This window comes from Scatophagus argus, chromosome 6 (assembly GCF_020382885.2).
Source record: "Scatophagus argus isolate fScaArg1 chromosome 6, fScaArg1.pri, whole genome shotgun sequence".
Lineage (NCBI taxonomy): Eukaryota > Metazoa > Chordata > Actinopteri > Scatophagidae > Scatophagus > Scatophagus argus.
The window spans coordinates 6,032,641-6,058,859 of NC_058498.1; the positions used below are offsets into that span (position 1 = coordinate 6,032,641).

The 26,219-nt window shown below is 42.5% G+C and overlaps 1 protein-coding gene across 2 annotated transcripts in view; it reads left to right on the forward strand.

The window, feature by feature from the left end:
* ror1 (receptor tyrosine kinase-like orphan receptor 1) overlaps window positions 1–26,219 on the forward strand; it is a 114,427-nt gene that overhangs the window by 52,514 nt on the left and 35,694 nt on the right. Inside the window, exon 2 of one of the 2 annotated variants that reach the window (XM_046391304.1) lies at window positions 24,225–24,287. The exons of the other annotated variant lie outside the window; for it this stretch is intronic. Coding sequence (XP_046247260.1) covers window positions 24,225–24,287 — 63 coding nt within the window. The remainder of the gene's footprint in view (window positions 1–24,224; window positions 24,288–26,219) is intronic. 2 annotated transcript variants of the gene reach the window in all.

The window sequence follows — 26,219 nt, forward strand, 5'->3', positions numbered from 1 at the left end:
GAGAGATCTCTTGAGTCAGCGTTTTTACAAACTGAATGTCATCTCAACACACCAGAGAATTCACCTGAATACAAATGCCATTCTGTTTTTTTTCTCCCACAAACACCTGTGAACACATCAGTTCACGCTGCCAAACCCCAAGGAGCTCACTTAGTCTTTAATACCACACAAGTCGACATCTCCCACTCACAAAACCACTTACCTTGAGACGCCTCCCACAGCACACACACACACACACACACACACAGAGCTACAAACATCAACACACTCAGCATGTCCCGTTTGTAGACAAGAGCAGATCATGTGGAGCATTAGAAGATGAGTTAAATATTCAGTTATGCCCTCTTTCCACATCTTTCATTTGTTGTTCTAATCACAAGCTTGCGTGTTGACATGTTCTCACAGAACATCCTTTTGCATGAGTGTTAAAAACGACACGTGCTTTTCCACAGTGCTGCTTTCAGATCATTTTCTGCTCGGGAATGGACCTGCCCCACCCGTGATCACGTTATCTAGCCCAAGCAGGGTCGTGTGCTGCAGCGGGATGTGGTCGCCTGGGGCCCCACTCCTGCCCCGTTTACTCACCCGCTTCGCCACTCTGCCTCAGCAGCTTGTAAAAGTCACGGCGATTGTGAAAATTAAAGAGATGCATGCTGCTTTTACGAGCTTTCTCTGACTTTTTCCTCTCACTTTTGGATGTTTGCCACCCCGCTTCACCTCTTCCTGTCTTTCGTTTGCTTTGTCATCATGGGTGAAAGTGCTTTGTGACACATAGTTTGTTTGATTAGTCTTTTTTTTTTTTTGCCCCTCCCGTTGTCTATTAAAAGACTTTTCTTCCCTCTCATCCTTTCAGCCCTCCTCTTCTCTCCCCAGATATGGTTTACAGTCTAGAGATCTCTCTGTCTCAATTCTCTGATCCCATTTTCAACGGGCCATTAAACTGAGATGATTCACTCTACAGTACTCAACCTGGAGCACAACTGACCTTTTGACAAGCTGCTCTGAATGACATGAAAAGCTCTCATCAAAGAGCTACACAAAGTTTGATTTTACCCCAGAGATTATGAAAGACAGAGACGGCCAACGTGTTGATCAGCCAGGAAAATCCAGCCATAAATACGGACATACAATCACCCTCAGATGGCACATGCTGTCAGCCACCATTCATAAATCACCATAGGAGTGACCGGCCATTCTCAGTTATTCTTGCTTATTATTTGCAGACACTGTATTTCCGAAGGCCGCTGGGGATAATGACAACGTTAGTACCATGCGTAAACCCTGCAATCGGATCTGGCTCCGTGCTGCCCAGCGTTGCCAGGCTGTGTGTCTGAGCAGACAGATGGAGAGTGATGCCAAATCTGTCACACAGCAGCCTGAAAGACCGTTCTTTTCCAAGAGCTGGGCGATTCAGAGTGGTGATTACGTCTCTGCTTTTTATAGCACTTCTACTGTAGTGACACATTTTCAATCATTACGACCAGTCAGCAGGGGCTCAAGTGTAAAGTAGCCTCAAGTGCAGTGGCATCCAAGCCAGTATGTGTGTTTTATGCGCATTACTGTTACTGCTGTACAAACCTGGTTTGACTCAGTGCTGTGTTAAAGGCACGACAAGGTGCCAGCGATCAATAGACAAGCAAAAAAATCAACCTATTGTTGTAGCATATCTGCCAGCTACAGTTAAGTACATTAACAAGGACATTTTTTAAATGGCATATTAATAACTAAATAATCAAGGCAAGGCAACGCAACAACAGGTGACATTTGCATCTTGGTGGTATTTCAGTTGACTCATAAATTAGAGTAAACAACTGCAAACTACTTCTATTGCAAGTGAGATACGTAAGTGACAGCTGATGTTGTAAATGCTTGGCTATACATTGTTAGTCCCAGAAAATGTTCAAATTCTGCTTATGACTTTGAGTTTTTTTAAATCTTTTTTGAATGAAGGTGTGTAAGTGGTTACACCAGCTATATAATGTTTTGCTGCTCTATGTGCTTTACTCAAGGGCACCTTGGTGATGTCCGGAAAAGGGCCGCAGCTTAATCTGTTAGCCTTTCAAGTTTCAGTTTGGTTCTATATGGCTGCCCAAGAAAACTGCTACATGGCAATGATAGCAACCCGACTGTGACCATTTGGGCTGCTAGTGGAAGCCAGGCTGTTGTCAGCCTGTAAAAGTTTAGGAGACCACTCTTTATGGTACTGTACTGAGAACTGGGACAGTCATTGACGTCACATCTCTACTTGAGACAAAAAGGAAAATAAGAAATCTCTTGTGTTACTGAAGCAGGAACAACTTTAGGATTTTATACCATGAATACAGTAAAGTTAAACAAAGGACACACAAACTCAAACAAATGTGTATGAGTTGTAATGTCTGCCAGCCACTCCAGAAAATATCCAGGGCACACTCAGTGGGGGCGAAAGGGTAGAGTGGTCCTTTGAGCGACGTTAACAGCCCACAATATGCTCCACAGGCCCAGTCTCTGGTGTTTGGAAGTGTTTTTACAGCCTAACTACCTGTGTTTGCCCACCACAAATCCATATTACCCAACATCATATAGGAAGCTGAAGCATTTTTTCAAGGCCTTGTAACATCTGGCAGTGACAAAGATACATAAATATTGAGATCAGGCCTCAGCTTTTAAAAGGTCCAGGTCTTCTAATGTTACTGGATGAAGAGTTATGGACGGGTGAATGATTGGGTGTAGATTACAGCAGCACCCTCATTATGTTTCTGTTGCTCACAATACATACAGTATACACACACACACACGCACACACACACACAAAAGAGGAGGAGGCAGCTCAGTATTACTTGATCCCCATCTGGGTCTTTTCTCTGAAGGTTTGGACTTGTCTCACTCTTTTGCCTGTTTTGTCCTGACCTCATCTTGGGTTCAGCCAGCACTGAATATTGGCTCAACATTGTTTCTACCTTTTATGTGCTTTCCATGATTCACCAGGTCCAACGATGTATATTTTCTCAGTTAGCTAAAAGATAATGAAAGCTCTATGAGTATATGATATATGTTTTCAAATTTTATTGATTGGACAAACCATTTATTCATTGGTGATGAAAGATACCAGAGCTCTCACAGAGAGATCCACACATCTATTGTTTCTTGAAGCATTGGCTTTACGTCTGGTCAAGACACATGCTGCGTTGACTGATTTCTTTGGTTTGCTTAATTAGATTTGGTTAGTTTTGACTTGGTGAAACAGATCTTGAGTGCAGTCCCTGACAACAGTATAAAATCCCCACAATTTCTCCCTATTTATTCTCCCGCTTTTATTTTCTGTAGATCTTGGACTTCACCATTCTAGTACAGTAGTGTATAGCTTAAAGGTTTGTGGATTTTAGTGGCATCTAGTGGTGAAGTGCAGATTGCAACCAGCTGAACACCTCTCATGTCACCCTCTCTTATGGTGTCCCTGAAAAACGCAAAAGGCCCTCTCCAGAGTTAGTATTTGGTTTGCCCAGTCGGGCTACCGTAGAAACATGGCAGTGCAACATGGTGGACTCCATGGATGACAGCTCACTTCAAGGTTTTTCTTAGGTAATGAAAACTCAGTGATTCTTTTTTTCAAGTGATTATGCACAAATGAAATGCTACTTCCACATCCTCCTAAATCCTACATGCTGGACCTTTAAGGAGATTATGTGTTGGCCATACTCTGCAGGTATAGATAATATATAGATAATAGAGGGAGTGGTGTTTTGGTTTTAGACCTTCATCAGGGATTTAGGCACTTCTATTGTGCAGCAAAGAACTTTATGTCATTGAGAGAACTGATTAGGTATTAATATAAATGAAGGATTGTGGGATTAATTTAGTACAGATGCTTGATGTGGAACAATGGCCATTACTGTAATGGGAACAATAAGGCTTTGTGGTTAAGTACACCAAATTGAATAAATGCAGCAGTGGTGGTTAGTGTTGTGGCTGCCGTTTTCAGTGCTGGTCAGTGGAATAGTTTGGCCTCTTGGTGGGTATGATGGGATTTTTCTGGGTTTTGGAGATTGTGAGGTGGCTCACATTGGAGGAATAGGGAGTTTCTGACTTGAACAGTCATGAGACTTAGAAACACCGAGGCCAACGTGGGATGCAGTGTCCATCCACAATCCCTCATGAAAATTCCTTATCGCATAAAATGAACATGTCAGATTTTCCTATTGGGGTCAGCGAAGAGCATTTGGGTTTGGCTGCCTTGCACTATTAATGACAGGGAAACTTCAGCTCTCATTTCAGCTGGGTGTTAGGGAGTGGATGAGTCATTTTAACCATTCAGAAATACTGGTAAGATAATGTGTAATGGCAGTCAAATGACGTAATGATACTTATTAAACCTCATTGTTGATCAATTTCCTTAGCTTGTTATTAGCTTGCCTGAAGCTTTCTCTCAACAGCAGAACTACTAGCAAGGCTTTTCTTGGTAGTGTTAGCTTAAGAGCGAAAGAGTAAGGGGTAGTTTGTAAGCATCACTTCAGCTTGTTTTTCTCAACATAAACATTTAGTTTGAAATGAAATAAAAGCTGAAGTATAAACCGAATCTCAGGAGGATTGTCTTTCAAGCCCCTGGATTAACGTTGTGCTGCACAGCCAGAAGAACAACACAGAGCTGGATTTGGCAGCACAGATAGCCATCAAAGATAATGAAAAGTAATAAAGTGTGTGTGCAATGGAAAGCTCGGGCTGAATGTTTGAGATATTTTATGCGCTTGTGTGTGTGCAGAAGATGAAATTCATTTCTGAGCCTCAGCTGTTGTGTTTAGTCCTTCACATTCCCCAGAATTCAGAACTGTGGCTCCCATCTTTATGTTGGACTGCCGTCATAAATTACAGTTTTGCCTCTCTAGAATTTCAAGCAAGGTGACGATTTGCACAAGTGCAGATTGAAATGTCCGACATTGTGAAGGAATAATAAGAGTCGATTTCTCCTATGTGGATTACTGCACTGAGAAGGAAGGAAGTACAGCAGACACACAAATAAAATATGAAAGGACAAGGCATGAAAGGTGTTTGGGGAATCCTGCAAGACAAGACTAGTTATAATTCATTGTAACAGCCATGTTTTTGGCCGTCAGCTGTTGCATATTTGTCAAACGTTTTTACAGTGAAGTTCACTGTGGTTGTTTTCAGAAATAGTTTAATACAGTTTAGTTTTAAAATTCTCATAAAATCTGAGCTTCACTTTGACTTCAGGGAATCTGCCAAGCTGACAGGTATAAAAGCAGATCTGAGCTGCATCAATATCTATTCTTCTTTGAATAGATATTGATATTCTTATAATATTCTTCTTTGTACAACAGTAATGGCAGCTTTACCTTAACAGAGCAAACACTAAGCTTCTTTTGAGATATTTAAAGTCATTAATTGACTTCAGGAATGATTGTACTTCTGTCATCACTCTCACATGATGAAGGAACACATTTTAAAGGAGGAAACTTGGCTTTAAACCCTCAAAGTTTTGCTAAAATGTTGAGAGATGTTTAATTAACATGAAACAAAACAGTCCACAAGTACAACAAGATAAACTGAGTTTAAATACGTGATGAAATAAAGTTTAAACTTTGAAAAATGAACCAGATAAGCCCGATAATGTTCTTGGTTTGCTATACCATTTATTTTTTTGCTGGGTTATCCTTGGGGTAGATATGAGTGAAGCAAGCCAAGCATCATTATAAAGCAGGACTAGGAGAAGGAGAGACGTGGACTGGATTTGTTGTCCCCTGCCCTGCACAGGGATTGTTATCAAGTCTAATGCACAGAGATTTATTGTTTAAATGCAATTATTTATTATCTTTATGCCACATTTTCACCTGGTGATGGTCGTGATCTCATGATGGGCATACAGCATCCTAGAAGTTCCTCATCAAGATGCTCTTGAGAGAGCACAGTTGTATCAGTAAACAAGGCTGATCTCACCTCCTACTGCATTTCCCTTATTGTCTCTGTGCACAGTCCTCTCCTTGTTTGCTCCTTTTTTGTTGTCTTGCTGTTCGGCTGCCTTGGCTGTCTTCTCAGTCCTCCCCAACTGTTGGGGAGCTTCAGAGACACAGAGGGCATCAAAGCCTTTGTCCCCCAGTGGCCTCCTCCTTACATCCCCTGTGCTTCCCTTCTTCTCTATCTTTTAGTTTCCACTGTTCCATCTTTGTTGTTCCTCCCCTCATGTGCAAACAATTAGACGGCATGGCCGAAGTAAAACACAAGCTTTGTTTTCTAGGCAGTGGGTTCACTTGGAATTCCAGTGGATTTACAACAGCGAGGGTCCATCCTAACTGGTTAAATGGGACTTGGGAGAATCTTCCTGGTATCTGCTAACATCATCCAGATCACTTGTTTCTCTTTGTTTTCCTTCCTGCTTGTCTACAGTTTTCCTTTTTCTCCCCTCTCTTCTTTTTATCTCCTCCTCCACCCTAGATTTTTCCTCTTAGTTGTTTCCCAGTCACAATCTACCTAATTTTCTCTCCTCTCCTCCCCTTTCCTCTCCTCTCCTCTCCTCTCCTCTCCTCTCCTCTCCTCTCCTCTCCTCTCCTCTCCTCTCCTCTCCTCTCCTCTCCTCTCCTCTCCAGGACAGAGATGATACAAAGGTCTATTCATAGTCTGAGTGACTGCTCATTTTCTCCTCTGCCTGGCTGTCTTGCCTCACTGTCACTCTTTCTCTCTAATGAAAGGTCAGGTAGTCACGGATGGTACAGTTGCAGCTATTGTGCCTTTATAGGCGACGGTCACGTCTGCTGTTTTGTCATCTGCTCTGAACGCAAAAACAGAGCACCAAGGGTCTTAGTACGTAATGGTTTGTCCTTGACGTGACCTTGACAAACACTGGATTCACAGTCCAGCTGGACAGCTCTGAGGCCTGTTGCAGGGCTCTCATGGGGCCCACTAACTAAATGAAGAAGAGCTGAACATCTTTAATAGAAACATTCAATACTGCTACAGTGACGCAAGTGAGAATTCGCTCTCTGTTCTGTAACAGATTACATGAAAAATTATGTGCAGATACTCGTGTTTGCGCACATGAAGTAATTTAAACGTGCAGCGAAAGTGACATACAGCATAGAAATGACCCATGTGAGGCTGTAATAAACGCTAATATCAGCATGCTTAGGACAGAGAAAACTTACTGATGTTTAGCAGCGTATTTCACAGGATAAGTGAAAACATAACATTGGTGGCGCTAGAGGAAAAGTCAGGGGATCACTAAAGTCCCCCTCTGGAGACCATGAATGTCTCCACAAAATTAAATGGTGAACAATACCAGTGTGTGTCACGATATTTCTGCTGCACTCCACTGCAGCGTGGCTAAAAATAAAAAAAAAGAAAATGTCACATCTCCACATTTCAGGAACAGCCCTGAAAGAAACACAGTCTTTTATCTTAATAGGCCCAGAGGTTGTGGAATTTACAACCTCTAGGAAAGCATGAAACCCTTTAATTTAGTTTAAAATACAAACATCACAAAAAACTGAGGAGGTTTTCATCAGGCAACTGTGATATGCTTTGGAGCAGACCACCACGTGCACAGGCAGTCCCGCTTACCAGACTGCAGGCGTGCTACACCAACAGGAGTGTGCCAGCCAGAATAGCAGTTTCTCCCAAAAACAATCAAAGTAAGTGAAGTGTGGATCATAGGGTCCCTCTGGCATAGCTGTGTGTTGACTGGAGAGTAATGAAAGGACATAAGAAGGCCAGAGCTCAAATCCACTCCAGTCAAACAAAGGAGGAGCAATAAGGCATTTTGAGAGCAGGAAAACTCTGAGCCTGCAAGTGATTTAAATCAGGAGGCTGACCATACAATATGGTGTGTGTGTGTGTGTTTCTGTGTGCATGCATATGTTTGCGCTTACAGTTTGTGCAAGTGGAGGAGTAAAGACTATGTTATCTGAAGAAATTCGTGTGACCAAGCTTGTGCATGTGTTTCCATCGTTGCATGTGCTTGTTTCACAGTCATTTCACTGCATTATATGGTTTCTTAGACCTGGTTGGGTAGTTTGTGTGTGTGTGTGTGTGTGTGTGTATGCACAAAAACACAAGTAAATAAAAACACACGCTGCCCTCTAACAATCTGTGCAAGACTGCAGCTGGAGCGATTGGCTGGTTAATCCCTTCACATGAGGAATTCAGGTCTTCTGCCGGTTTATTCTGGACTTATTTTGTAGCCTTTTTGCAGTTTGCTATGAAGAAAACTGACTTTGACGGACTTTGCACTTTTTGTTTTCACTTCATCACAAGTAGAAGCGGTTTTCCTAATGAGTGGCTATGTGTTTAAGTGAAACACATTGCAGTTTACTTTAAATGTTTTGAGAGGTTGTGTTGTGTTCTTCTCTTTGGGTGTCTCATGTGAGAGCAGGTGAGTGTGTACGCGTAGGTGTGCTGAACACGGCTGTAGTCAGGATGGTAACAGAGCTGAATGGTTCTGCCTATGGCCTTTGTAAGGATTCAAACATTTGGTTTAGATTTTTTTGGAAAATCATATTAAATTGAAGAAAGGAGAGTTTGCTTTGGCACTGACTGCTGTACTGATGAAACACAGGTGTGACTGCCAGAGTAAAGTGAATGATTGTTGGCTTCTGATTTCTTGTCTCGTGTGACTTTGTTCCATCCCTTCAGGTCACACCCACTTTTACAAAACAGTCAATAACTGTAATCATCTCTTTATTAAAATTATTATTTTATAACAGTCATTTTAATCCTTTAATTGACCTTTATTTTCCAATATGTATTGCATCATGCATCATCTCTCCAGTAACGTATGTTAAAACAACTTGTGGTGGTTTTTTACGGATTTAACTTACAATGTGGCTCACAATCATATGTGGCTACAGGATGTTATCAGACACCTGCTATTTCACAGTGCCTTTCCAGCTAAGCCCAAAAATAAAAATGCCAAGCAGTGCACATTGGACACACACAAGCATATGAACACATTTTGACACTTTTTATGGTGTTGTGTTGCTCTTAGTTTGTTACCATCTCACAGGCAGGATGAGTGGGGATGTGAGTGTCATCAGCGCTGGTTGGACTCTTTAGGCAGCTCATTGGGAGGAAGCTACCACTTCAGCTGACAGACGTGTGGCTGCAGATGCTGAGAAACTACACGGAATGAAGCTTCCCAGAGATATCAAAGAGTGTGGTATATTATCCTAAAAAATGTATCATGCTAACATTTTGACTTTAGTGTCATAGCTGATGAATGTCAAACTCTTTCAGAATTAAGCTGAAAGATAATTAAGGTATTTAATCACTGAGATTCATGCGATATTAGTCCAAGAGGGAGGGATTTGCATCGTTTAAGGACAATATTTATCCTACTCGTAAGTACAGTCTTAAGGCTGATCCAGGTTATTGAGTCCACAAACAATTTAAAAAACATAGTGTGGTTAGGAATGACACATCATAAACTTGACCGATTCTCTTTCAGTACCAGACACGAGTCTCTGAAATGTTCCTCATGGCTCTTATATTCATAGTAAATCTGACGGCTGAAAAAGCTGAGCTGTTTCTTAGTAGAAACAGCAGGAAGAGCTGAATGTCTCTGTACTTTTCATCGTGCTGGCAGCCAGAGAACCACCCAGTAACACCACACTTAGCTAACCATTGTGAGAGACTTATGAAGGCCTTGTGTATATCATAAATGTGTTGAGGCACTTCATCAATATATCAAGGCCATTCCATACAAAGCGATGACAGGTGCACATTAAGAAATAGTTGTAAGGTACAGCTGGTCTGCAGGTTTTTGTAAAGCAACACGCTGACTTTTGCCTTGCCTCTGAATTTCCCTTCACTCTTCAGTCACAACTTTAGTTAAGTATTGCAGTGTTGTTGTTTTTGGCTTGAAGGATAATTAACTCCATGCTCGCGGTGCTCGCTCCACCACCAACATTTGTTGATTGTTCTCCACAAGATCGCACGAAACTGAGATACTTTTTTTGTATGAACAAATGCTCCTGCAGTGTTTCTCTTCTTCCACCTGGCTGTCAAATTCTGTGAAGGAAAATGAACATACTGTACTGTCTCTTTACTGCATGAAAACACTTAGTGAGGAAGGACTGCGCCCGTGTCCTTTTTAAAATCAGGGAATGACCCGGCGTGTTGGAGTCTGGCGATTGTCAGCAGTGGCTGCTCAGTTCAAAGACTTCATACTATATAATAATAGGCAGACAGACTGAGTTAACAGAGCCCATCCTCCAGATGTGGAGTCTGACACACTCCAGTGTCTGTGCCGTCTGTCTGCAGCCTGCAGATATGCAATACACACACTGACAGGGAGGCAACACACATGTACACACAGACATGAAACAGTAGAATTAATAGGAAACCTCTATTTCATCATAAAGAGCTTAGTTCCTCATTGCTCATCTTTCTCTGTCTCTCTTTCTCCTGCTCACTTGCTCCTACTGACCATCTCACAATCCGCCGACCTAACATCCAGGGTCTGGATTCAGTTTATCCCCGAAATGGTTTCCTTCACCTTAGACATCAGCTTTACTCCTTGTATAAAATGGCTGGGAAACCTGTGAAATCGTTCTGACATTTGCAGAGTCGCGTGCGTCATTAGACTCCAACTATATCATCAAAGTCTTGGATGGAACTGGGAAAATTCCTTCATCTTTGTCCTACACTCATGATAAATTGTTTTGCTTCCTCACAAACTACGCAGCTGCTTTGATCCAAACTATTTCTGTGTCCACATTCGTCTCTGCAGATCTCGAATGAGTGGACTTTGAGTAGCCTAGCAGCCCATTTCTCAACCTCTGTTTGCCTCTGCCTTTTGAGGAGGACGACGGATTGTTTATGTTAGCTTCAGAAAGACCTGAGCCCATCGTGGCTTTACTGCTTTGAGAAGGACCCACAATGCTGCGTAATGTGCACAGAAGAGAGACACTGTTACAGTATGTGCTGGTTGTACAGACTTGGAGAGAAAAGGGATTCCTGCAAAGATAATGAAGTAAAACTATGCATGAGCAGGTTTCTCTTGCAGAGAGAAGAGAGGGAAACTGACAAGGCATGGAAGAGAAAAGAACAGATGATACTGCAGTTTGATGAGATGTTCAGATCTGCCGAATGAAGTGCCACGATAACATCAGGCCCCAGCAATATTACTATAAACATATTCCATATGCTCTCGCTGTCTCCACCTTTGCCTCTTTCTTTTCTCCTCTCTGCCTGTCTCGCCCCATCTCTTTTGATTTCCTTTCTTTCTCCTTTTTCTCGCCTCTTCTCTCCTGCCTGCTTGTTGTTTTATTGAGGAATGCACCACTGAGTGAGGGCATTTGATCTTAGTGCTGCTTTGACCTAAAGATGGAGGGAGGGATGGCGGTAGGGAGGAAGGTAGGAGGGGTTTAAGGCCGCATGTGTCCCCAATTACACCGCCGAGATGGCAGAGTAATTCACCGCTTTACTCAGCGACTGGTGGACCTGAAAGAGACTCCTAATCAAGGCCAGAGTACCCTAACCTGCTGCCAATTCTAACACATACATAGACGTTGCACATGCATGACTCACATACACTAACACACACACACACACACACACACACACACACACACTCGCAGAAACCCAGGCTTGCTCATGACAAGCGCCTCCACGTAACTCACCGCATTTGAAAGCTTATATTGCACACAGTTTGTCACTGCACTGCTTTTCTTTTACTTCTCTCCACTGCAGTCTCATAAAAAAATGATAATAAACATAATAATATGTAATATGTAATACTCTCTCTGTCTCTGTACTCTTAATAACATTCTACAAACAGCCTTAGTGCACCAATAGATATATATAAGTACATATTTATATAGTATATAACCTGTGTTGGTCAGAAATCAGTGTCATAAATCAACTATCTGTCAGTCATAACTACATTGACACCACTTAAAACTTGATTTCCTCACAAAGAACCATAAAAGTCAGAGTCTGGAGAAATAGAGTGAAAAAACAAGCAGAAACAATCTTTGGTTCAAAAGTCTGGCACATTGATCAGAAGTAAAGTAACATATAAAGGTGCGCAGTGGGCTGTGGGATCCTGAACTCAGAGGGATCTAACAGATTTCATCTCTGCAACCTGGGAGATTCTGAACAGGAAATGAGGTAATACAAAGGAGAGCTTTGTGCCTGTAGTTCTCACCTCTCTCTCTCTTCTTGGCACCGCCATCTGCCTATCCTCCTCTCCATCGTCTGGGGTGGGGGTGGATCAGCTATGGAGTGTGTTTGAGAGAACAGGGTTTATGGGAGGTGAGGTGAGACTTTGTTTGGAGAAGCAAACTGGGATGCCTTACAAGGTGTGCTTAGTCAGCCCTCGCGCCAGTCGTCAGGTGAAACGAGACAGAAATTACAACAAGCCCTGGAAATATGAGGACAGCTGTGATCGTCCTTGTCTCTCTGGCACTTTTAATCCTGCCCTTCTTTATATTTTGCCCATTTTAATAAAATCCAGGCTCTGAATCCCCCTGTCTTTTTTTTTTTCATACAGCTCTCCATGTTCAGTCCACAAAGATGACACTGGGTAGAAATGTTTTCATAATCAGCACAGGGTTGCAGCCAAAGGAAAAACTACGTCAAATAAAGTGAGATCAGGCATGGTGGTTATTGGTTAATGATCGTCACCATGATTTGTTCCTACTGCAAATTAAAAACGATGAGACAAACTCCAGCATTGCTGAAAACAAGATTACTTCCACTGTGACTTTCGACAGAAAACTGCAAAATGGATGTATGTAAATAATGAATGTTGACAACACCCTCATGTCTTACAGACAGTCAGACACGTTAAAACACTCCCTCCACACATTTCTAACGAAGGTGAAACCAGATTCACATACATTTTAACCTTTTGTTCTCCTCGTCTCTGTTCTGCATTGGCACTCATCTCGCCTGGTGTCTTTTCCCATCCCTCAGTCGTCTCATCGCCCTTTACCCTCAGGAAACCTCTCTGCCCTTTTCTTCCTTTGCTGCTATTCAGGATTCACGTTATGCTTCTCCTCCCTCACGCGCTCACAATTCCCAACATGCAGTTCGGAAATCTTCCAGTGTGTTTCCAGTTTCTCACAACACCAAGTTGAACTTAAACAGTCTCAACATTTCTTCTCCCCTTTTATCTTTTTGTTCTTCTTTAACATGTTGTTGGTGATCCAGAGCAGGTGTGCCGTCCTCCTTCGTTCCTCCCTTTTCCTGACATTAGAGATGGGTCGAAGGGGAATTGGAAATCAAGGAGTCTGTATCTACAACACACACATTGTGTGTATACACACACAAACACTTGTGGTCCATCTGGTTTTTCACTTTAAAGAGCAGAAGGAAAATTTCACTATAAGAGAATCCCTTTTGACAAATCCTTCCCATTAAGGGAGCCTCTTGGGCCCCAGGATCACCTAAATCCTCCCTCACATGTGTAAAAAGCAATATCCTTTTTCCATTTTTGATACTTATTTATGTTTAATTTACTACTTTAGTGTCATCAGGAAATTAGATATTTGTGTGCTATTGTGAAGAATTCTGTGGAGTTCTTTGCAAGCTCAAACTGGATTTTGAAGTTAACCTGTGAGGGCATATAAATGCATATTTGATTGAAAAAAGACTGACTGACTGAGCTGAACAGCAACAAGTATATTATGTTTCTAGTTTTACCAAGCAAATTTTAAACAAATTTTTCATGGTGAAAAGTGGAAACATACAGTCTTTTTGTTTTTCAGGTAGCAGTAATGTTCTTGTGGTTTTGTTAAAAATATGTGTTACAAATGTTGGTATTATGCCAACATTGTAGTCTTCATTGTAGAGGATGAGTCATTAAATGGGTGAAAACCTACAATTAGTCTTGCAGGACACTTTAGTATACGAAAATCAGAAGTAACATCTGAACAAAAGTCGTTTGTGTTGGTTTTGCATCACCAGTGTTCCTGCTGCACTCTGATCAAGATGCCCGAGTTCATGTGAAACAGTCACAGTCACAGCCACAGCGCTGCAATAATATTTTATTGCCATTACTTTTTTTATGAGACCAGCATTTCGCCACTTTGTGTTTTTCACACACTTTGTTAAGTGACTCATTGTATGATGCTGACCAACGTTACAGATGAATCGCAGACTTTCAGATTGAGACCCAGTGCGGAGAAACTTTTAGAAGTAACTTTATTGGTTATCTGGTTATCTACAGATTTTCTTCTTATGTTCATGTTTTACTTTACAACATGAACAGCACAAACTACACCAGGGGGTTACTTATTGATGACAGTCACACGGCTCATACGGCAGTCACTGCGTAAAGTTACATGGACAAAGAAAGTGTCATATTGCCATAAACAGATTTCACACATGTTTAATGTGTGCATTTCCTGCAAGTTAATCGTGTTAAGCACATTCATCCATCGGTGTTTGTATATTTTGAATCCGTGTCTCTCAGCACATTCTGATATGTATGTGAAATCTGTTTTTTGCGGTATGGCATGTGGAAAAGCTCCAGTCCTCTTCCCTGGCTTGAAATCCTTTTCTCTGCAGTAGCGGAAAGTGTTTTGGACGCCATCAGTGTGGGTTTGTCTCTGGATGTTTTTCAGCTCTCTCTTTGGGGACAAAAAGCTCCCACTTCTCCTTTCCACCACTCGTCTCTCCCGTCTTTTCTTTTTCTCTCCTTCGTCCTTCTCTGTCTTCCTCGTTCCTTCCTGCCGGTGTTTATTTTCTTACCCAGAGACGAGGAGAGGCTCCTGTCAAGCATCTGTGTGATTGACAAGGAAGCGTGCTGGAATGGCTCAGAGGTTCTCTGTTTGCCTCAGAGTCTCGCTAGTTGGCAGCCCAGACTTGGTCTCCAATATAGAGCTGGAAAACCAAAGAATAAGAATAACACAGAACCTTTTTACTGGAATGAGTATTTCTTTTGCACACATGACATTTCTCTCTCGCTTTCATCTCTCTGTGTCTTTGTGTGTACAGTTTATCTCCCTGTTTACTTGTTCTGTGTTTGTCTCTATTTCTACCTCTTTCCCCACTCCAACTTTCTCTCTCTGGCCTGCAGTCAGATTTCTTGTGGCTCAGTCTATCCTACAGCATCAGTCACAGAGGGTTAACTGAGAGGTTTGAGCTGATCGAGACACGATGTCTCACACCCAGTTTCCCAGAAGCATCCCGAAATTATTCAGCACTGACAGCATCTGTGCTGTCAGAAGCCAGGAATCGGTGGCCTGTGTTACCCATCCGGTCAGTCAGCTCGATAAGTACAGGGGTGGCAAAGAGAAAATATGCAAACCACTATATTTATATGAATCAGGCTCATGGTTGAGAACATCTCCAGAGCTCACAGAACAAAAAACACTTAGATAATATTTTTTATGATCATATACTTATTTGAATTGTGCACATCAGGGCTCGACAGTGTTAATATTTCACTGGCATTTGCCCCATAAAATATTTTACGAGCACAGTGTGTGAGTGAAATTTACTACCTGCTGCTAATCTCTGATAGTCGTTCAAAAACTACAAGTCTGTGAGAAATGAGGGAAAGTTGAACGATGAGCAGCCCATGTGTGTCGGTGGACATGAGCAGAGCAGAGGGAAAGGGTAGCAGTAGGCTGGACTCCACTACTTTGTATGTTTGGACCAACTGTTTGAGTATGTTTAGTATTTGACTGATAATAATTTGAAACTTTTGTAATAAATTGTTGGTCATTAAACTTTGCTCCACTTGGACATTTTTCAAAAAAAAAAAAAAGTTCAGCCTTGTACCGAATGTGCATTACTCGATCTGTTTCTGTATTTTTCTGTGTGTGATTGAATTAATTCATGCTTAGAGTCAAAACAAACATGACTATCAGCCACATGGAAGACAGACCAGCAGCATTCTGGCTAATGTTTTCCAAATGACACCATTGCTGTGCTTGACATGTCATTTCAATGAAACATCCTTAGCTTAAGATGGTCACGTTCTGTGTTTCATTAATGGTCTTTGGCCCAAATAACCTCACTTATTTAAGCTGGCCTGCCAACACTTTTCAGTCATTATATGCATCCTGCAAACGAGGCGAGATTCAGCCTGGCCAGCGAGGAAATACCAACAGACGTAAAGAATGGTGTTTTGGAACGGCGCCCAGCTCAACTGTAGTCACATGATGTCTAAATCCGAGTCACGTTTGAAATCCAGCAGAATTATCCTGCCGTTCCCAGATTCCATCTGCTGGGGCCTCTGCTGTTGTCATCCTCGAGGAATCTGGGAATGTTGGCAGTGAGCTTCTGGAGTGTGTATGTGTCCCTGGCTACACCTGGACACACACACACACACACACACACACACAAGTTTCTGTCCAACACACAAGCACAGGCAGGCGTGCATCCTGGCATGTGTCTTATTCACAACATTCATGCTGTTGACACACATGATACACTGTTTACAGAAAAGTCACGTACAAAAAGCAGAGCGAGATGACTGTATTTGTGTCCCACACACAGACAGCCTGACTGACTATGGCTCGAGGTCTTAAATCTTGCATTCCACACCTGATCCATGACACATGGAGACCTCGACATGGACTTAACGTGAACGGGCACCATGTTTGCTTCAGTAAGCGCTATGCTCATTGCACGATGCACTGAGTAGCTCACCCTCCGCAATGAAGTGACACACTCGCATGCAGGTGTGATGACTGTATTCACATTCCACAGACAGATGAACAGACAGACGGCTACCTCTGCAGATTACGTCAAGGTCTCAGCGGGGCTCAGTCTAGTGATCAGGTTTTCCAGAAAGCTGAGCGCTTACACACACACACACACACACACTTCTACTGGACCTGTCAGGTGAAAACAGATGAGCTGCACAGTAGGTGGTAACATGCTTGTGCACATTCCTCACTAGTCTGCTTACACCGCCGGTAACCGGAGCCGAGTGGAGCCTCGCCCAAAATGGGCTAACCAGGCCTTACACGTCGGCGTGGTTTCCATTGCAGAGCCTCACGGGGACAGCGGGGGCTCGTGCATCGGCCTGTTTAACCTATGAGACCAAACTTAGTTCCATAGGGTCAAACTTAGCTCGAGGAGGGTTCCTACAGAGCCCCCAGCACAGCATGGAGTCTCTCCAAGAGCACAGTTTCTGTCATGACAAAACAGACGAATGTGTGAGATAGACCATAGCTTAATATAAACGGAGTTTCATAACACATAGCCAGCCCCTTTCCTCTAATGGGGATGTGTGACATTGCCTTCACTGTACATAAATTGAAGCGAGCCCAACAGACAGGTCAGGTTTACGTGCTGTATGGTTTGCATGAGTTTCCTTGGTGCTCTCAGGTTACCTCCCATATTTCAAAGACAAGCAGTTTGGCGGACTAGAAACTTCACATACGCCGTTGTTCCACAACTACAGGAACTCCAATGATTAATTTTGATTAGTTTTTAATTACAGTTAATTCAGAATCATTACTTTAAACAGACTTCCATTAAAAAACCACCACAATCACTTTATTGTGATGTGATTCTAAGAAAATCAATAGACAATAATAATGAATGCTGTCAAGCCTGTGAGTGTTTGTTAAATGAGATCCTAGTTAGGCTATGAAGATTAAATGAGCTGCCTTCAGTGGTGGTCATGATACATTTTCAAGTATGACTTTTGTACTGTACGCTACCCAATTCTTGTAAAGGAGAGATGCCACTTTAGGGTGTCCGTGCACATCCTGGGAGCCCCAGGTGCCTGGTTAGACACACAGTGCTCATGGGGACTGGGCCTTGGTGTTCAACCACTCGTTTATCACTATAACATTAAAATCCCTTTTGATTCCCCCAGTGGAAGATTTCACTTTTATTGTCACTTGTAGAGAGTTCAGAGGTCGGAGTCTGCTGCACACCAGCATCCCAGGAGGTCGTAGAGATTCAGAGTCTCTCTTCAGGACATCCCCCTGCTGTCACTCAGCCGTGCTCTGCAACATGAAGTGAGGAATGCTGGGTCATGACAGTAGTCACTCTGAGCCTGTCGCTATGAGATAATTTTCAGTGAAGTGACAAGTTGCCGTTTAAAGCACTTGTTGGTCTGCGTCAGCTTTGAGCTTATTCTTGGCTTACTCAGGTTTCCTTCTGAAGTAAGCTCTGCAGGAGTTTAAAAACCCGCTGAAGTGGTCAGGAGTTCGGGTTTAATGTTCCATAGGTTTAGAGCTACATATTCAAATCACTGGTTAGTGGCACAAATCTATACAAGTAAAAGCATATTTGCTCCTTCAAAATGTGGGTGTCTCTGAACAGCATTTCCAAAATGTACGCAGTTATCACGAACAAGCTCCATAGTTGTTTTGTTTTTTTTTAAGAAGAAAAAAATCTCCTGCGTGTTTCACCCAAAGAGCCAAGATTTTCTGAATTTGTGGTCGAGCCAAACTGTAATTGCAATGCAGTGCAGCTTTCCAAAACATGTAGTGTAAGTTGCATAAAATGTCCTCCCTGCTCAGCGCTGTGTGATTTTTGGAATGGAGTTTTTACTTTTTTTGACTCGTGTTAGAGCAAATATCTGTTGCAACTTGAGCTCTGTTCTTTCTCTTGTTGTTCTCTTCTGTTGTTCTGATCCAAAAGGACCATATCACACAGCCTCCTGTCATCCACCCTGCTCACATCTCTCTCCCCCACTCAGCCCTCCTGCCTCTCCCTCTCTCACCCCCTTCTGTGGTCTTATAAGGTTACAGAGCAGAACTTTCTGAGGCAATGCAGGACTCTGTGTGTGTGTGTGTGTGTGTGTGTGTGTGTGTTATAGTGAATCCTGTGTTCTTTGGTCCATGATGTCCTCAGGTGAACACTCAGTCCCTGAACTGAGCCTGCTTTTATTCCTCTTTATGGTTCGGTTGAGAATGGGAACAAACACCTGCACACACACACACACACACACACACACAGGTGCAGTTATATGAGCAGACACGCACACATCGGCTGTGTGTGTGTGTGTGTGTGTGTGTGTGTGTGTGTGTGTTATAGTTACTCTCTGCTGTTTTTGGACACAGCCATCATTATCCTTTTTGCAGCTCTGCTGTCTTGTCCCGTCTGTCTGTAATTCCAGGTTATTTCAACCCGGGCTTATCACAGTTTCAGTGGTGGTTTTGGCTCTGTTTTTAATAACAAAAATATTTTACCTACCATGCAGGGCAAACATCAACATAGCTAAAAGAATTCAGACAATCAGACATTTTTTCTACGTGCCATAGTTGTGTATGCACAAAATTTACTTGTACAGTGAAAAATTATTACTGAATTTTCAGGTCTCGGTAGAGACAAGCACAATCAGATCTTGAAGAAATGTATAAAACCACAAACATAGGACCTGAGTTGTAATAAAATGGAGTTTCAGTCGCTAGACTTGCCATCTACTTTTATTAGTTGTTTCCCTCCTTGTGGCCCACCATCAGTTCCTTGACTATGTGATGCCCATGTATGAGCAGTTATAACAGTTATTTACATCTGACGCACTGACAGTGCATAAACCGTCCAGCCAGCACAAACCAGCACTCTGCCTGGTGGGACAGAAGCCCACTTCTTAAAAAGCACATTTTACGAGCGCTTTCTCTCTGGTTTTATTATGAAGTTTCTCTTTTTTATCTTCTCTCTTGCTGTCCTTTTTTCTGCACTCACATTTTCCAAGTCTTCTTCCCTCCACTGATGTCCAAGTGCTCTGCTCTCCCTTTCGTCTCTCCCCGACTCTCCACTAATTTTTTCTTCTTCTCGACTTGGCACGAAAAATCTTTATTTTCTCAAATCCCCGTTCGTTCGCCAAGACTGTAACTTTCCAGTCGTTTTCCAATCTTGAGCCTAATTGTGCTAATAATTCATTAAGGCAGCTTGGCCTGGTCCTGGATGCAGGCCATTGTCTGACATTAGCTTCTTATTTCACTCTTGACATTGTCTGTAACTGCCCAGTTGGGCATATAAGATGAACAGACGTCCACATAAATACTTGAAGTGCTTCCCTGAGATAAGCAGGCTGGATGGTAGTGAGATGAGCCAGCAGTTTGTAGGAAAAAGCCGGACTGGGAGGGGATCTTTTTCAGCACAAGCACATAAATTTAGAAAATAAAAAGAGAATAAGGATGCAAGAAGAGAGAAGGAAACTTGCTGGATGGATAGAGACCGAAATGAGATCTGACGAAGACAAACCGGAGGAGGAAATGATTATTGTTCCTGGATTTTCCTCATCCATACACTTCTCTCTTTCACCTCTTTAAGACAGAAATATGAAATAGCTATATTGTGAAAATGGTGGTTTTGCTGTTCTTCCAGATAACCCCAGAGTTAAGTCCGTTTTCCAGCTAATGGGGAAGGAAGAGGACCTTGGAAGAGGCCCTAATAACAGAGCGGGAGAGCTCATACATCAGTCTCACTCACCACACCAACCAGTCTGGCTCCAAACTCAGCCCCCCAGACCATGTAACAGCATATTAGTTGCAACGCATAACTGATTCATTTTCTGAATCATTTCTGATTTGGTTCAGCATTAGCCTCTGAGGCTCCCTCTTTCTCACTTTATCCTTCACTTTGTTTTACTTCAGGGTTCTCCCTCATTCCCATGCCTTGAAGTTTGAGGTTCTGCACTAATTCCAATATGCTGCTGTCACAGTAAAGTCACACCAAATTCTATGAGCTTTACAGGGGTTAAGCTCGTGTCCCTGCGTGATTTTTATCATCACAAGCCAAATACAGCTGGATGAGGATCACAGGCTGCTCTCATGGAATTTTCTGTGTGGAGATTGGATGTCTGGACTTCTCAGAGACACCTTCATGTTAACCATTTGCTGCATGCTTTGCCACTAAGATGGCAAATGAGTTGAAAGTAGTTGTAAATGAAAGAAGAGCCTCAAAACTTCCAGTTATATGAAATGTGCAATACCAGCCAAGAGGGGAAGGCGATACTATAATAGAGGTTGTCAGACTTCCAGGTTTTTGATGTGAGTTTGCTGCCATACCAAAATGGCCTCTGAAGTTTTAACATATCACTACTGGCAGACTATGGAAATATGTGCACGGCTCCATGATCCAGGTTTCTTTGAAGGTACTTAAAAGGAAATTACTGTAAATTAGGGTTTTAACAGTTGAGATAATCGTCATTTTAATAAAAAGTTGGTGGGCAGAGATGGTATCAGTGCACATATAGTCCTGCAAATCGGACTTGTGGCTGTTTAAAAAATGAAAGTGATGTTATAAGGTAGTTTGGCTCTTGGCTGGAGAGACGGCATAAAACAGACTTTAACAGATGCTGCTGAATTGTCTGAATGGGTATTTCAGGAGGTGCTGTATGATGGTGTGAAATGATGGCAGGTTTTGAATTAAAATAATGCACTGGGATCCCTCAAAGGTAAACAGTTTCAAAATAGATCCGAATGACTGCAAGGGTCTAAGAATGAATGTTCAAAAAATTGGTCCAGCTACATAAATTCAACATGAATTAATTTCTTCATGATTTACACTTATTCAGTTTATATCTGCATTTGAGCCGCTATGCCAGCAGGTGAGTTTGCCAGTCACTGTACATAAATGAAAAATGAAATTGTGTGTCATTGCTTTCCAGTTGCACCGATATGAGCGTTTTGTGACCCTTTTGTGATTCTCAGAAAGTGTTCATGCCTAACAACAGTTTTCTTTCACAGCAGACCAAAATACTGTTACAAAAGTAATTCAGACTATTTTCTGATCTGCACATCAGTAGCTGAAAAGACAGTTCAAAATCAAAAATACATGTTTTTTTTTCCTCTTACCTATAGTGCCATTTATCCGTCTAGATAATTTTGGTGCGAGTCGCTGTGGCGATATATATAATAAATAATGGCACTAATACTAACCAGTACGAGTGCTCAGAATTCTTAGTAGTAGTTTCATCCTGCTACTCTCATCAAAACCTTTGATCCCTTCTAGTGACTCACACACTTACAACACACATACCGGTTAACATATGGGAGACCATCAGAGTCAGGATCATGATCCAATCAGGGCCCAGAACCACAACTGCAAGAACCATCGATCTGAACTGACACAGGCGCTGTGAAGGGGCCTATTTTTAGGCCCTCATTAACAAATGGGAGTAATACAATTGCTTCCCTCTGTTACTGAAAAACATTAGAAAGCTAATCTCAAAATTACCCTGCAAATCATCCCAGATATTCCAGATGATTGTCTCAATGAAAGAGAACTAACAGATGTGACCCAAATAGAGGACATACAAAGTGGGAGAGAGAGAGAGAAATAGGAGACAAATGAGTGAATAACTTCTTGTCTAGATGGACTAACTGTCTTATCTGCAGAAGTAATGCCAATAAAACCGCACGTGTTGCTATTTTGTTAAAGAAAGTGCATCTTCTAAAAGTGGAACTGCAGTTTTTCTAAACCTTCTTGTGATACACCTTCCCCTCTTCCCTCCTCCGCCGCCTCCTCTTGTATTCATGTGTCCAGCCCCTCTATTGAACTCTCACCTGGCTGCTCTTGGCCAGCTTTGTGTTAGTGAAACTAGTGAGCTGCAACGTTCCCTCTCCTCTGTTCCCTCTCCTCTGTCCTTTGTAATCTGCAGAGGTCTGGGTTTCTTTAAGTCCATCCACCCAGAACACAAGGGAGAATTTAGACTCGCCTTGGGGCCAAGGCTTGCTATAATACACTGTCATGTTAGCAGCCTGCAGAAACAAACCAGCGAGTCAGTTTGGGTTCCATAATTCTGATATGAAGATATTCTCAGACAATGAAAAATGAGCTTAATAAAGGGATGGCATCATGAACACATGCTTGTCTTTACTGCATATCAGCACTCTGCGACAATCTTGAGCGTAACTCAGAAACCCGCCAGCCAGTTGTTGTGCGCCTGTTGCCGAGCCTCCAGACTCGCTCGCTAACAGGTGCAGAGGCCCAAAGCGCTGCTAATTAACACAGCTCATTTCACAGGCACCACCACACAGTCGTTACCATCCCGACGCAGCACGTGTGAAACAGCACATTATCACCCAATTAGCGTGACCCTGTGTCAGGCGCCTGATCCTGTCTGACTGCGGACTTTCTCTCCTCACACTGCTCGACTGTCACGCCTGAAAAGCTGAACTCACTGTAACCGTGGAGTAATGTTTGTGCATTGCGTGTTTGCCAGTTGTCTGGTGTCCAGAGTATCAGCACAGACAACACCGCTTCAGGTTCTGTCCGTGTCTGTGCTGCACGTTTAAGTCCTGCGCAGGCTTTTTCACTTGTTAGGAATCGCCTTGTGACCTGTGGCAGCCCATTTTCTGTCTCCTTTCTCCTGTAATGAAAAGCAGAGGGCCGCTCTGTCGTCAGCTGGTAATAATACAGCATTAAGTCCCCATGGCTCGCTGATAGGCTCTCTGTTATACATTTAAACCTTTGATCTACACTGGCAAATGTACGATTCTTTCATCAGCATTGTTATGTGTATAAAAATCTCCAAGCTCAGTGTGTGTTTGTACCTGTATGCGGTCTTACATGGAAAACTAGCATTGTGACTGTCTACAAATACTGTGATTAAAGCAGCATTAGCCACCATACAGATGTTTGAATTAAATAAGAGTATGTTGTTGTTGTTGTTTTAATTGAGTGACTTCCCCTTGGCATAGACGGTCCAGGAGAGAGCAGTGTGTGCTGGGGGCCCACTGTTCACACATACTGACTCAAAGAGAGGCTTGCCGGAGTGATCTGGTGATTTATGTACTCTGTTCCAGTTATTTCCACCTGTTTTCCGCTGTAGTGGTGTGCAACAAGGTTTTTCATTCCTTCAGTTTCCACGCGTTGTATTTCTCACTCAAGTCAAGGTAGCACATTTGAGTTTCTTACGGAGAAAAGGGAAGTCGGCAACAATTGATTTTTACTTTGATTAATTTCAAGTACTTTCATGTTGCTGTGTTGGAGTAGAAAACAGCTTTGCCAAGACAGTTAAAATGATTGGTTGCCACTCGTGCTTGTCAGAGTAACTTCATAAAGTTGAACTTGCGCAGATTTTCCTCTTCACACCACTGGACGACTTTTGATTCTTTGAGAAGCAGTAGGCGGTGGCAGCACATTTTTCATGGTTCAGTTCAAAACGAGTGGCATCCTGCTGCATTTCCAGCGTTTGAGTGTGTGTCTGTGAAGGGGGCTGAAGCTCACAGCTTGTCATTGTTTCACTCTCTCTTCTACATTTATTGGAATTGAAGGGTTTCACTGTGGTCATGGAAAGCTGTGAGGAATTGGGAGGGTCCAGCAGTCAGAAACAAGCTAATAGCCTTCTCCATTTCCTCTGTTTACAGGGTCTGACTTTACCCAAGACCCCAGTGTGCTAGCTGCCTCCTCATGGAACACCTCTAGTGATGGTAAATGCACACACATAAACACACTCACACACACACACACACACACACACACACACACACACACACACACACACACACACACACACACACAAAGCAAGCAGAGCTCAATTTCAGCACATCATTGACAAACCCCTTTTCAGCAAACCCGTAATACATCTGTTAGAAAAAATACATGATTTGTTCACAGTGCAATTAACACATGTTGCGTTGAACTGTAAGCCCACATGTGTTGTCTGATGATGTGATAAAAATTACACGCCTTTTGTGAACAGTCAGCTTCAGCAAACCAGAAAACACTCATTGTCCCAGGGCAGCCACTGTAGAGGATAAGTGATGGAATGAATTACACACTGATCTGCTCAACATGTGGAATACTGCCACAGGTGCACTGCGTTTCTCTAATTTCCACTGACCTACTTTTAGTCCTCTGTTAAGCAAAAGCCACCAGAGGACCTTTAAAATTCTGTCACTACATCTTCTAAAAGCTTTCCTCCATGTATTTCTCAAAGTATCTCTCAGCCTGACTTCTGTGGTGACCTCCTTATTTCATCGACTCGCTCAGTTTGTTTTTGACTCAGCCTGCTGTTCCCATCCCGTTGTGGAGGGAAACAGAAACTATCAAGTGTGTTCATGTGTAGAGTAGATGTGCTCCGGGAGCAGATTGAAATAAGAATTTAATTCATTTATCAGAATGCCTTTTGAAAGAGGCAATTTCTTTAATTTGGTTGCAAAAATGGTGACTTCTGTTGTAACAGTTAATGATATTTAATCCATTAAGCTTTAACTTTTGCATTACTTTGCTGCTTGACATCCGGATATTATATGAATGTCCTCTCTAATGACATGTTTGCTGTCTTGTGTAAACGTCTGAGGTACGCAGGGTGTATAGCCATCGTGTCCGCGTGAACGAGTGCATCATTAAAATTAAATATATCAACACTCTCAGTCTGTCTCACCAGGCTAGTTTTTGCAAATGCGAGAGAGAACTGTCCATTCACAGATGATCCTGCACTTCACTGCACTGACAAGCTCAAGATCTCCACGGGTTTAACAGTCCAACAATGACTTGTACGTTTCAAAGGCTCGTAGAGAACACGCCTTTCAACAAGTCAGACTCAACATGCATTCTACACAGTCCAAAACTCCAAGAAAATGAACTGTGGGATGCAATATAGAGATCCCTTAGCGGCTGCTTGGTTCTCATGCTTAGCTTATTCACTCCCTGCCTTGATCAAAAAGGATTCCTGACCATTTATTATGTATTTTGTGGTGAGGATGGTCACGTCCCCTGAAACTGCCCAGGTCCTGGCATAGGAAACATTTAAATCTGCTTTTCTCCTGTCAACACTGCAGGAGCAACTGAGCCAGCTCCATAAAGTTTGCTGGATATATTCTTAACTCCATTTGTCTTAGTTATCAGTCAAATCTCGCCCCCTGTGCTCAGTTTCCCCTGCGCCTGGAGAGACGACATCCCCCCATGAAGACACCCTGTCTTGAAACATCCTCAGCAAGACTTTATTGAACTTGACCTTAATTTTTGCTCTTTCTTTTTGTCTGGTTTGCTTAATTCATCTCTTGCAAAGCCAAGCCTCCCACAACATCCGTCCCACAGCAATTTCTGTGTACACAAAAACAGACATTGTTAAACACACAGGCAAGAACGAAGACAGTAGTCTCTGGAAATGATGGAGCAGTTTAGTCAAGATAATGATTATGGTGACCAATCAAGGATGTTTAAAAAGTCATAAATACATTGAGGAGTAGTTCCAAACAAATCATAGAAACAGCTTTATTTTTCCACAACAACATGGAATATGAAAAGCTGCAAAGGCGTGCGCCCAACCATGTGTTGGTAGTGTATCTGTGTGTGTCATTTTGTGCTCGGCCCCGTGACTAACATCTGTTTCTTATCTGATGGATGGATGGTGATTG